Source organism: Balaenoptera borealis, assembly GCF_965194805.1.
Source record: "Balaenoptera borealis genome assembly, chromosome: 19".
Taxonomy (NCBI): domain Eukaryota; kingdom Metazoa; phylum Chordata; class Mammalia; order Artiodactyla; family Balaenopteridae; genus Balaenoptera; species Balaenoptera borealis.
Window position 1 is genome coordinate 17,790,057 of NC_138878.1, and position 12,985 is coordinate 17,803,041.

The 12,985-nt window shown below is 57.0% G+C and overlaps 1 protein-coding gene across 6 annotated transcripts; it reads right to left on the reverse strand.

Annotated features, from left to right (window-relative positions):
- Window positions 1-16: 16 nt before the first annotated feature.
- EDC4 (enhancer of mRNA decapping 4) lies at window positions 17-11,289 on the reverse strand. Of its 6 annotated transcripts, none has more exons than XM_082369774.1 (29): window positions 10,994-11,289; window positions 8,465-8,621; window positions 7,946-8,057; window positions 7,546-7,645; window positions 7,088-7,277; window positions 6,834-6,981; window positions 6,640-6,744; window positions 6,196-6,305; window positions 6,030-6,113; window positions 5,842-5,937; window positions 5,646-5,748; window positions 5,345-5,525; window positions 5,178-5,250; window positions 4,991-5,082; window positions 4,728-4,927; window positions 4,535-4,638; window positions 4,364-4,442; window positions 3,517-3,950; window positions 3,327-3,431; window positions 3,090-3,242; window positions 2,968-3,004; window positions 2,658-2,835; window positions 2,400-2,555; window positions 2,176-2,291; window positions 1,926-2,091; window positions 1,653-1,839; window positions 1,341-1,560; window positions 786-949; window positions 17-553 (listed from the first exon to the last, which is right to left on the reverse strand). In XM_082369774.1, exons 1-29 carry the CDS (start codon window positions 11,076-11,078, stop codon window positions 361-363), a joined length of 4,128 nt encoding a protein of 1,375 aa, XP_082225900.1. In that variant the 5' UTR covers window positions 11,079-11,289; the 3' UTR covers window positions 17-360. The 6 variants fall into 6 exon arrangements, with proteins under 6 accessions (XP_082225900.1, XP_082225899.1, XP_082225898.1 ...); XM_082369773.1 differs by having other exon boundaries at window positions 4,289-4,442; window positions 4,728-4,915; window positions 10,994-11,288; XM_082369772.1 differs by having other exon boundaries at window positions 4,289-4,442; window positions 10,994-11,288.
- Between the last annotated feature and the right edge of the window lie 1,696 nt (window positions 11,290-12,985).

Genomic DNA, 12,985 nt, shown 5'->3' on the forward strand with positions numbered 1-12,985 from the left:
AAAAGCACACACATACTCCATTTTATTCCAAAAGCATTTAATTGAATTTCTCAATGTTTCTCAAAAACAAAAAGAACCAAATTGGTGGTAAAAAGGAGCATGGAAAATTCAACTAAAGTGGTGTCATAATCTCAGGGGTCATGCTCCAGGCATGGCAGAACCCAAGAAGGCACAATACCCACCCTGGGCCCAGCCTAAACCTGCTGGCTACCACAACCTATAGACCATAGCCAGTGCTATCCCCATCAAACACGCCAGAGGTGGGAGCCTGAGCAGGTAAAGGGCAGACATGACCCTGCTTTGGCCTAGGCCTGTCTGCTGACCTTCAGTGCCACCCCATCCTGGGCAAGGCAGACTTAGCTAAGGGAGGCTGGGGGTCATAAGGCCGTGCAGCATGAGGCTGAGACGCCGGGCCGCTTTGCCAAGTGAGTTGTGTGGCTCCGCCTGCAGGAACTGGAAGAGCTTCTGGCGCACCTGGGCCATGACAGAGCCCATGTGGTCCCGAGTGATGGGGTCACTGTGGTCCAGGTGCATCACAGCCTCTTCCAGGTAGCTGGGGGTTTAGGAAAAGAACAGGCTACAGGTGGCCTCCAGCAGAGATGAGTGCCCCCTGGTGGCAATGAGGCCCAGAGGCTGATAATGGAGGCCTCAAAGCCTGAGATGGGTGGGGGCAGAGGGGATTGGTGGAGAAAATTAAGGAGGGGAGTCAGGCAGAAGTGGGAGTCTCTGCCTTGAACTGCTCCCGCCCTTCACCACAGCCCTAGTCCCTGACTATGCCCACTCACCTGAGCTTGAGGTCAGTTCGAGTGCCAAGGTCAGAGGCCAGTTGCTGGATGAGTGAAAGGAGTACAGGCTGGGAGAGGGGGCAAGGTGGCTGCCCAAAAACCTGGCCTGGGTCCACAGTTTCACACACGTACAGCACCAGGTTCAGGTCGGCAGCTGTCAGGGCCTGAGTAGAGAAAAGAGTTAATAGCTAATGTCAGGATGGAATGCCTGCTTGTCGGCTATGTGGCCTGGGAGAGGATGACCAGAGTAGGGCATCCTGAGGGGGATGCTTTGGGGCCCAGAGAGAGCACTGTAGGGCTGTGTTGTTACTCTAGGGAATCAGGAAATGTTTCCTGAGAAGGGTGGTTCTGAAACAAGGTAGACTGAGGTAGGAAGAAAGGGATCTAGGGTCCAGACAGAGGGAAAAGCAAGGGAAATGCCCCGGAGGCCAAAGAGAACCAAAAAGAGTCTGCTGAGGCCAGACCACCCGAAGCCTGATGGGTAGAGTGGAATGTATGATGTGTGGGCCTTGTCAGGAGACTCCTGACTCTATCTGGGCTTAGTGCCCGGCTTACCTGCTGGAAGGCCTGATTGAGGTGGCCCTGCTGCAGCAGCTGCAGGATATGGGCTTGCTGGGCTTGGCAGTCGAGGTGGGTGGCAGGGACAGGTGTGCCAGCGGCTGAGCGCATGGCCTGCATGATGCTAGAGGTGACGGCAGCCTGCTGCTCCTTGAGTGCCACACTCACCTCACCCTTAACAATGCGCTGCACCTGTGCTAAAATTGCCTCTTGCAGGCTGCAAAGGCAAGTGAGGGAGATGAGGCTAACAGGCAGTTGGGTCTGGCCCTTTCCAAACCCACCACCTAGCTCAGTGCCCTGCCCACACACCTGCCCACAGCCACGTGCAGCTGGTGCTGCACCTCAGCCCGAACACTGCTGGACACGGTAGCCGCCATCTGCTCAGTGGCCCCCTGCAGTGTGCTGACCAGGCCCCGCAGCTGGGCCAGCACGGGCTCCCGCGCCTCCTGTTCTCGTGCCTTTCGGCTCTTCATGTGGCTCTCCAGCTGCTGCAAGTCTGCGAAGTGACCATGGGGGCCATGAGAGGGATGGTAGGGAGAAGATGATAGCCCTTCCCCTCTTGGGGCATATGACCCTACTCACATTCCTGCGTGCCCAGTCGGAAGCTATCATTGATCTGCTGGAACATGGCCTGGCAGCTCTTCTCGAAGGCGGGCAGTACCACGCTCTGGAAGGCTTCACGGTAGGCGGCCTGCATTGGCCCCTGTAACGTGTCTGCGGCTGCTCGGGCAATGGCATCTGTTAAGTTCTGGGGGTGGAAGAAGGGGCTGAGTTGAAAGCTGAGCCCAAGCCCACCAACCACCAACCTCCCTCATCTTGGGCCCCACAGCACCTTGGACTTCAGCAGCTTGGAGATATTCTCTTTCATGCTACCCTCCACGGCTGTGAGTTTGGTGGCCACTGAGTTGCTCAGTTGGCCTGCCACGGGCTCCAGACTCCTAGACACACCTGGGACAGGATGAGGAGGGAAAGGTAGAGCCATGAGAGGAAGCTTGACAGGTAGGGGACCCCACTCCCATCTGGCCCACCCAGAAAAAGTCTCCATGCAAAACTCACATGGAGGAACCGTCTTCTTGATCTCATCCCGTATGCTGCGCTCCAGCCGCCCAGCCACAGCTGAAGATAGTGCTTGGGACAGCTGTTGCGTCAGCTGCTCCTGCAGCTGCCCACCACGCTGCTGTCCCTCGGCCAGTGCCCGCTCCAGTCGCCGCTCTGCATTGTAGCTAAGGAACAGGGCTGCAGCAGGTCCCATATCCCTTCCTGGGCCAAGAATGCTGCTGCCACCCCATGCTGCGCCACTGCCCACAAGGATACGCTCCTGCTCGTGCCGTGACTCTAGGGCACGTTCTACGTGGCCCGTGACAGTGCTCTGCAGGCCTTCAAGTTGGGTGCACAGACGCTGTAGCAGCTCTTCTTGGCTGTGCCGAAGCTGCGCCAGCTCTCTCTGCTGTTGCCAAATTAGTGCTGGCCAGTCCTCAGGGGCCTCTGCCACCTGCCAGGAACACCAACAGTCACATGATGCCCACCCCGCCCATCCCCACACACCAGACCAGGGGAAGGCTTGGACCCTACCCCACCCCTACAGGCAGGAGTCCCAGAAGCAGAAAGGGGTTTGCTCGCTCACCTGGTGCTCTGTGAGCCGGGATCCCACGGATGAATTCCTGCCATAGAGGAGAAGCGCCTCAGGCCATGTCAAGCAGGCAGCCTGAAGACCACCCCTCTCCCTGGCCCCAGGACCCCTCCTACCCGTCATCCTTTTTGCCCTTTCGCTTGAGCTTGGGTGAGGCCCGAGGGGATCCTTTGGTCTTCCAGTCCTTGGCAGGAAGACGTGGAGTGGGAACTCTGGTGCCAAAGCCCCCTGCAGCAGAGGCCAGGCTGGCCACCTCGTCATCGTGGTCACTGTGGGAAGGGCAAGGAGAGAAATAGGAACCTACCCACTTGTTGGCCCTCCCTGTGAGAGGAACGGTGCGGGGTGGTGCCTACCTTTGCTCGGCACTGGCGTCCTGACTGTCGTGTTGCTGCAGCAGGTGATAAGGTGGTCGGTGAAAGGCCAGACTCTTGTGCTTTTCCTGGAGGCCATTCCGGGGGCTGGGGGGACAGGCCAACTCAGCAATGGATGATTCTATCTGAAGCCCCTACCATCAGCACATTTCCCCCCTCCTAAGCTCCTCACCTCTCTGCCAGGCTGCTGCAGGTCTCACGAGTAATGTCTGGTGCTGTAGGCCAGACCTGACTGTCAGGGGCCGTGGCCTCCTGGGTCAAGGCTGCCTCCAGGAGGGAAGGGGTACTATGCCGATCCCCATCCCCAGGGCCTCCATCCAGGCTAAGCTGGGGGCCAAGCTCGGGTCCCGGCCGGGGCCGTGGAGACAGCAGGTGTAGTGCTGAAGCAGCTGAGGCCATACTGTCCGGCTCCAGGCCCTCAGGAGCAGAGGAGCCAAAGCCACGGGACAGTGCCTCAGATGCGATCTCAGGTATATCCTGGGACAGGGCAGTGGAAGCTGAGGAGATAACATCGGGGGAGCGGGTGCGGCTGGGGGAAGCCTGGGGTAGCCCCAGGGGCTCCACTTCCTGCAGCTCCAGGGATAGTGTAGAGGCAGCAGTAGGCACCTGAGGTGGGCCAAAGGTGGGAACTTAGGTGGTGGGAAGTAGGAGTAAAAGGAGTACAGAGACGAAGCACTGGTGTGTGTAGTGATGAGAGATGGGACAATGGGGAAGGGGGAGGAAGGTCAAAAATGGCCGCAGCCCAGGAGGAGAGGAGGTGGGGATGGAAAGGCTGAGGATCTGCCCTCCAGGGACACCGGGGGCTGAAATACCCTCAGGGGAAACATGGACCACCTGAGGAAGAGCAGGACCAGAAGACAGAGTGCTGTGGGAGGAGACTGCCGCCGGCCTTCCCACTCCCATATACCTGCTACACTGCACTTCACACACACCCACACACGCACCTGCCCGGGCCCTTTGGGAGGCAATTTGTCGGCCGGACTTGGGAGCAGGCCAGGCAGGAGGCTACGCGGGCTTGCCTGCAGGCTGCTGCTGCTGCTCATTGTCAGACTGCCATCCAGCTGTAGCTTGGGGCTCAAGGTCAGCTCCTCAGGTGGCCTGGTGGCAGGAAGGATGAAGTGTAAGCAGCCAGAGCCTGGCATCACCTGGCACCAGCCCCTGCCACGCCCTAACTCTGACCCTCATTTCACCTGGGCAAAGAGGGGTCCACGGCCGAAGTACTGCTCATGGCAGACACCGCTGTAAGAGAGGAACTGCTGCTGCTGCTGCTGCTGCTACTGGGAGATGCAGCGATCTGGGGAGATGCGGAGAACGAGGGCTGTGGCTGTGGGGGGCACTCCCAGGGCCTCCCTCCCTGCACCCCACACTCCTCCCGCAGCATACCTGCTGCAGGGAGGTACTAGGTGTCATGAAGGCATCAGGTGTCATCAGCTTGGGCTTGGTCTCACTGCTCAGACTGAGGAAGTCGGCAGGTGCAGGCAGCTCCACGATGCGTCGGAGGTCAGGCTGGGAGCCGTGAGTGGCCGATCCCAGGCCCTCAGAAGCCAGCTCTGGTCGAGACTCTCCAAATGCTGTGGGAAAAGCTGCCACTTGAGTCAGATTTCAGACCCCAGTCAGAACCTGCTTTCCTCTCACCCCCAACTCACCAAAGTCCTCATGGGCAGGGTGTGTGGGGAGCGGGGCCACCACGTCAGGGTTCAGCTGTGGTTGGAAACGGATCTGTACATCTTGCAATGCCCTGCAGGGAGAGCAGGGGGAGAATATGAGAGTCAGTGTCAGCAGGGTAGGGAGGGGCACAGACAGGGCACAGGCGGGCCTCCCCAGCACACTCACTTAGTGTGCACACAAAAGAGCTTGATGAGCACACCAGCTGCAGACTCCATGGCACCAACTCCGTGGGTCCCATCTGCAAGGACAATGTGGACAACTAAGCCCCTGGCCCTCTGTGCCTCAGCACTCCCCTACATCCCAACACACATCCCTGACCCTGAGGAGCTCACCAGCCCCTAGGCTGTCATTCTCCTCCTCGGCTGGCAGCACCTCAGTGTGCCGCAGCCGGCAGCGACTCACAACCTGGATACCGAAGCTCAGCACAGGGTGGGTGAGCAGGAACTCAGAGATGGAGCTGAAGCAGGCACGGCCCTCCTCCTGGTTCTGCAGCAGTTCCATCACGTAGAGGACCTGCACAGGAAGCGAGTTCACAGCTGAGCTCAGGGGCTGGGAAGCTGTGGATGTGCCACACACACCCTTGTCCTCCCTGATGCTATCAGCTCTGCCCAGAGTGTCCCCACTGCAGCCCACCTTCCGTTGCACATCGCTGAGAATCAGGTATTCTGCTGAGAGGTCCAGGCAAACCTTGAGGCTGGGGGGCACACTCACTGAGCTGAAGATATCTGGGGAGAAGCTGGAGGGGGGCGCCACGAGGCAGGATGAATGAGACTGAGAGGGTAGAAGGAACCCAACCCTGCCCCTGCCCAGCCCCACAGCCCCTGCTTACCGAATGGTCTGCAGGCAGGTCCAGGACACCGTGCACCACATCTTCAGCTCCCGATTCTGGTCAGCGCCAGTAATGAGGAACCTCCAGAAAGGGACCCTGCAAAGCAACAAGGCACTGAGTGGCTGGCTGGGCCCCTGCTGGGAGCCCAAAGTCCAGCCCACCACCCTCCTACCTGCCCACTCACTCACTCAGGATCCTGTTTCTTGTGGTTGTCACAGAACAGGAGGCAGGAGAGGGGCCTCCCATCGTGAGGCTTCCACTCGTGCAAACACCTGCAGGCAGGTATATGAGTGGCCTGAGTGGGTGATCTGATCTCCTACCTGGGGGAGCCCAGGCCCTCAGGCTCCGCCTTACCTTGGCTCATCCTGCCCCTCAATGTAAATCTGCCAGAACTTGACGAAGCCATCATGACTTGCAGTAGCCAGGACAGTCCCATCAGGTGAGAGGGCCCCTTCACTTAGGCACTGGGAAGAACCCAAAAAGCCTTGCTTTGCCACCTGACTAGAGGTGGGAGCAAGTCCTCCTCAGGTGAGGATGGCAGTGAGCTAGGCTGACCCAAAGCGGATCTGCATGTTTGTATGAAAGACAATTAATGGGGGCGGGGTGCTGTAGAGAAGACCAGATCCATGGGGTGCATGGTTAGGTGTGAGCGCTACAGGAGACGGGTCCCTCTGTGCTCCAAGTTCCCATGGCAGAGTGCTAGAAAGCTATCTGGGCAGCTGTGGGAACAGGGAATAGATGAGGGACATAAAGCGGTGGGGAGAGGAGGGCAGGAAAGGCAGTCAGTTGCAGGCTTACTGTGCTGTGGCCTTTTACCACGATGAAGCCCTGCTTGATCTGGCTGACATCCACGGGCCAGGTGCTGTGGTTGGAGCGGAGCATGTCCAGGTCCCATACCTCAGCCTGGCAGGTACAGGGAGGTGAGCGTTCAGCCCATGACTACACCATTGCTACTTGGTCCCCTCCTCTCCCCCCATGCCCAGCCCCCTCACCCGGTCCTCATGCAACAGGGCCACCGTTGGGCTGCCCTCCTCACAGCAGTCCTCACTCTCTTCGGGGATGAAGGGGCACCAGATGATCCTGCGGAAGTGGTTCAGTGGAGTGCCCTCTGGCTGTCGGATATGGACCAAGATCTCTTCTCTGAGCAGGGTGTTAAGGGCTAGGCAGGTGGATAATGAGGTATGTCTGGCAGACCCAGCTCCGCCCACTTTTCTTCAGTCCCCCATCCCACCCTGGGAAAGGATACTGAATTTTGCCATTAACCAGGGCCAAGCGCCACACAAACAGGTTGCCTGCCTCATCCAGGCAGGCCAGCTGTGGGGAATTGAGGTGTGCAAAGGCCAGATCAGCCACGCTGCCTGTGAAGCCTTTGAGCAGGGTCCTCTCTGAAGTGCTGACACTGATCACCCGTACCATCGCTGAGCCGTTGTTGGCAGCTAGAATCAGGAGAGCGGTAGGCCATGAATAAGTATCTAGGCCCAGGCAGCAGCAGAGAAGCCCTGCCCTTGCCTGCCTCTCTGCCACTACCAGTCTCAAGCTCTGTTTTCTCACTCGGCTCCAGAAGGCCTGGCAGAGCTGGGACCAGCACAGACAAGCCTTCCATTATACCTCTACGGTCTGAGTGGGCTGAGTGACCGGACAGTAGAGCTGCATCTCTGGGGCTACTAGCAGAACACCTCCCTCCTCCGTACTGTGCCTACTCACCCCGAATAGCATAGGCCAAGAAAGAGTTGGACACAGCAATCAGGTTGCCATAGTAGTATTTCTGCTCCCAGTCATACTTGGCGACGGGCTGGATTTTCACCTGAGAACCAAGAGTGAGGAAGGTCATAGAAGTCGAGGGCTGGGGCAGCTTTCCTGGAGCTGAGGTAGCCCCCAGCATGCCTGGGGACAGTAGAGGCCATATGCGCAGGCCCAGCCACCCATTCACAACTCTTGGGGCCAGATTCCCACAGAGGATGGCAGCCAACCCTGGCTTCCTGAGACTGGGATACACTACCTGTCTGTCAGGATAGTCCCCAATGGTACTGGCAGCATGGAATGGGGGAGGGACAGCCTAAGTGTGCCCCATCCATTATACATGCCATGATATCCTGGTGCCCACCTTGTTGCTCCCCCGTGCCTTGCTCGAGATGCTAGAGTCACTGCTGGCCACAATCTCCACCTCCTTGGCCAAAATCCCGATGCAGGTGGAACTGTCGTCTCCTAAGAGGCAGCTGTGGGGAGGGGTGCACAGCGTGACTCTTGTCCACCCAAAGTCTCGATAGGCAGGGTTGGGGGGAGAAGATACAGACACTCTGGTGAAAGTGTAAAGTCCCAGATGCCCAACTCTGCCTGGTTCACTGGTCCCCAAACCTACAGCTTCCCTTGCTCACCTCCCTCCTTGGGAATGGCCCTACTTCCATGCTAAACCAGGTGCCCAAACTTCAGATCCAGGCCAGGCCCTTGAGCTTGTCGTTGCCCCTCATCCTAGTGCAAACTCAGTGTGGTTAAGTGTTCCACCCCAGGTCATCTAGTGGGGAAGGAGCAGAGGCTGCTGGACCCTCTCCCCTCACCTTATGCCTTTAGTTCACAAATGCCTCAAAGACCCCATCACCACCACTGCCATCTCCCAGACACTCACATGACCTGCTTTTCCTGCAGGTTAATAGGTGGCATGGCTCGGAGACCAGGCTTGTTTGTTGAAGTACCATCACCTGAGCAGAGGGGGTCTGGGACCAGGAGCCCATTGAGATCTCCATTGTAGGCATTAGATGGTCGCTGGCTCTCTGCACTGGGACCTAGAGACAGAAAGGGCCACTCTGATGAAGTTATTCCACCTGCCCACTGGCCTCTCCTCCTGCAGAGCTTCATTCAAGAACCATGAGGTGCTCTAGGAACACTCAACAAAGCTTGTCAGTGGGGAGGAGGGCCCTTTGTTCAACCTTTATTCCATAAACACTGATGGTGAACCCAATGCATGCTAGGACCAAGGATGAGCATGAGGCTCTTCTACCTGGAGGAAGGGTATAAGAATGCTCTGAGTCCAATTAATACTCATGCCTGGGTCAGTACAGAAGGACTCTGTGTACTTGAAGGAGGGCATGGGAAGGGTCAGGACAGACTTTACAGAGGAGGTGCCATCAGAGCCAGCGTGGCTAGAACACACAAACATGGGAAGGATGGAGGGAAAACAAGGCTACAGAGGTCTTAGGTATGAGGCTGGGGTGCTTAGATTTTCCCTGTGGTAATGAGAGCCACAAAAGTTTTAAATGGGAAAGTGACATGATCTGCTATGGCCAGAGGACTGACTGCTCTAAAGTAGCATGCAGGATAGTTGAGAATCCAGGTGAGAGATACCAGGGCCTACACCAAAGTAGTGGAGGGGTTGGAGAAGAGAGGGTGGGCTTCTAAGGCATGGAAAGACATGATAAGATGTGGAAATAAGAAAGAAAGGAGACTGCCTGACACGGAAATGGCTCAGAAGAAGCCACCCTGGAGAAATGGACATGAAGGAGTTGGACAAAGAGTAGAGAAATTATGGGGTAGGGTGTGTAATCAGGAAAGACAGCCTTTCAGTTGTTTACCATTGGCTGTGTTTCAAGCACCCTCATAGGTTCAGACACTACTCCAAAACTCCCAGGTAGCAAGGAGAGTAGGGCCTCATATTCAAGGAATATGACAAGTTTCTAGTCACAAAACAGCCTGCGGTCTCACATCGTCCTCCAGTGAGAGGAGACAAGCAAGGGCTACTTGGCAAACAGGGGAATCAAGTACCCATCAATAAGCAAAGAGTTAAGAGGAAAGACTACAGGCCACCTCACTTGCATCAGAGCCACCTTAGCTGCTCAGGGGTAAGCTGACCACTCTCCCTTCCAGGCAGGCTACCATGAGGACAAACAAACAAGCTACATGTTACCCATGCCAGGCTCTACCAAACCTTTGTGAAGACTAGTCTACTAGCAGCTAATAAGCATGAGAGGGCCAGGCCAAGCTCATGCGTCCAGGGAGCACATACTCCAGGCCTGGGGAAAAGGGCTTGGTGGTTCCAGGCAGCAGATAGATTTTCTCAGAGATTAGAGGTTAGCTAAACCCAGGAGTGAGCACCAGTGCCTGCTTCCAAAGGGAGCCAGTTTGGACCTTCCAGCAGGTTTCAGAACAGGGTCTGAGGAAACACCAATTCTCAGCTCTGGCCGCTGCACATCCACACCACCATTACCAGCCATTCTCTCAACCACTACAACATTTCACAGGTCCCTGAACCTGCCATGAAACTTTGGTACTTTCACATATGCTATTTCCTCTTTGCAGAATGTCTTTCCTGACACCCAAGCCCCTCTCCATATTACAAGACCTAGCCTAAACACTGCTCTTCTCTCGGATCTGTTCTCAGGCATTCTCCAGCCCCCACCCCACCCAACCTATCCCCATCACAGTGCCAAACACTTATCTCTTTCAATGAGAAGAGCATTATATTACACCTTGTTAGCTCTGTATCCTAGGAGCTCACTGAGGGCAGGAGCAGCTCTGAGGTACCACTGCAAACCCAAGAAAAGTTTAAACGAATCGACGTAAACTAGGGCTTGCAGATGTTTGTAGCCTAATCCAATCAGGACTGTGCAGTCTGTGATTTGCCTTAATCCCAAAGAGGACACAGAATTGGGGTTGGTCACCTTCCTCCTGAAAATCAGTTTCAGAACTGCATGTCTAGAGTCTGTATTCCAGAAGGAAGGGCAAGTTGCATAGGGAGATCAGCGGCTCTTCAGCACAGCGCCTAGGTCTAGACCCAGAACTCCGCATACAGAGCCCAGACTAGGCCTCTGAACTGTGGCAAAAGGGTAGGGAACCCGGGCCAGTTCCAGGAACACTAGAGACGTTGCGGCCAGGACACCTGGTGGGCTCTGCGAACTCAGAGAAGGTGCCTCACCTTCAGCCGAGACGCTGAAGGACGAGGCAGAACGGCCCGGCTCCGGGATGGGGAAGGATCGCACCCAGGGGTCTGCGCCCTTCAGCAAGCACGCTCAGGGATCTGCCGCTCCGACCCTCGTCTGCCCTCACCAGCCGGGAGGATGCAGAGCCGGTCCTGAGTGACCCAAGGGCCATGAGGGTGGCCGAGGCCCGCATCGCCCTTCTGCCCGCTCACCAAGGACCCACCCCCACCGTTCCGGCTCACCCCCCGCGGGCCGGTCCAGCTTGAGGATGTCCCGCAGGTGCTGCGTGGCGTCCTCGATGTCGATGCTCGCGCAGGAGGAGGCCATGGGCCCAGCCGCGGGCGCCCGGGTCCGCGCCGCGTTCGTTCGCCGCCGCCGCGCGCCGTCCAGCTGAGCACGGCCCCGCCAGGACCAGACAGTGGGACCAGTCACTACACTCGGTCCAATCTAAGCTCGCAAACCGCCGCCCGCGCCGCGTTCCCTGAGCCCCGCCAACCCCACCAACCGCCTCCACTTCCGGCCCGCCCCAGACTCGGCTCCCGGAACCTGAGCGGAGCGGAGAAGAAAGGTTCCGGGCTGGGGGTCGGACGCTTCGCCCCTCCCGGAGCCCGCCCCTATTGCGGTCCCGCCCCTGCGCTAGTAGGGTCTGGGGAGTTCCTCGAGGCTGAGGTAGAGCAAATGTCCACCTACTGGACCGCCCAAAGCGCCCTACTTGCCTCAGGATATCCCGCCCGGTCCATGTCCACTCCCAAAGCATGGGCTCATGGTGGGTCTAGGACCGGGTCAATTTGGTTGCCCAAGCTGAATCCCTCAGATGCCCCAGGAACAAGCTGAATTGGCAGGAGCCTCGGTTTCCCCTTTGGGAAGTGGGTCAGTGTAACCCAAGACCTGAGGGGACCCGTGAAGTCACAGACCCAGGAATTGCAAGGGCAGAGGAGATGGTCCCACCACAAACATCACATTGTTCCCTAATGTCTCCCAGCATCCCCCTGCATGACCTGGCACCCTCAGGCAAAAAGAAAGGAACCATAGTTTACAAACACCTCTTTATTGCAGACATTTCAGGCACAGGTACATGGAAAAGCTGTATTGCAGATTTTATACAGGGTGGTTTAAGAGGCAGCAGGTTTCTACCTCTCTCCCCAACCTCCATCCCCCAAATACACAGCAGCCAAGAAATCAGTCCCACTGAAATCTCCTGAGTATGCTGTCCTTTCAAACAGCACATCATCCAGCCCAGTGCCCAGTGTAGCCAGGCAACCAGTGGGGGTCTGAGGAAGTCCTTGGCTTCCATCCATAGTGCAGGAGGGAAGGGGGCTGTGCAGGTCGGGCAAAGCTGTGGTGCCCTCACCAATCCTAAAACCCCTAACAGGGCATCAGCCCAAGTCCTGGGTTTGGTTCTAGCCTGTGGTTGCTACCTTGCCACCAGTTTTACACCACCAAGGTCTCAGGGCTCAAGGGCTAGATTTGTACTAGGCAAGGCTTGTCCCCAAAACTGAGGAGCAGAAACTGCCCCAACAGCTGAGACTTCCCAGGATTTGAAGATAGTGTGAAGGTGTGTGTGTGTGGTCAGGGATGGAATTGGAGGAGGCCTAGAGATGCCTTGCAGAGGTCTCAGGGGTGAGAAATCCTAGAACCTAAATCCCTCAAACTCAGAATGCTTTCTTTCATAGTTCTAAATCTATACTCCAACCCAACCAGGCCTGGCTCCATGGGCATTGGAGGCTGGCTGTTCGAGGTACTCCCCTTTGGGTAATGATATCCACAGCAGATGGTACAGCATCAGAGCTGCCCTCTGCTTGGCTTGGGATTTACGGGGCACACTGGATGTGATCCTGACCCTTCTGTGGATAGAACAGGCCCTTCTCCCTCAAACCTCTGCTCATACTTGGTCTTGCTGAGCCCTCAGTTCAGAGGGCCTGAAGCTAATGGGCCATTTTTGCCAAGGCTTTTCCATCTTCAGTGGGGTTCTGGGTCATCTCACATGTCATTAGAGTCTTGACCCTACCCAGTGTAGAGGTCACAGGAGGTGTCAGAACTGACTGCAGAGGCTTCAGCGCAAGGGAAGCTTCAGGTCAGACCTGAGCTCTGCCTGTCTGCAGCTCACTTTCCCAAGACCAGGTGGGCCATGGAGGGAACACTATGCCCTACAGGGCTTCTGAGAGAAGCCAGCTGAGAGTGCTGCTTCAGCGTTTTCTCCTTGCAACAGGTATCGCTGAAGTGGGGTAGAGGTG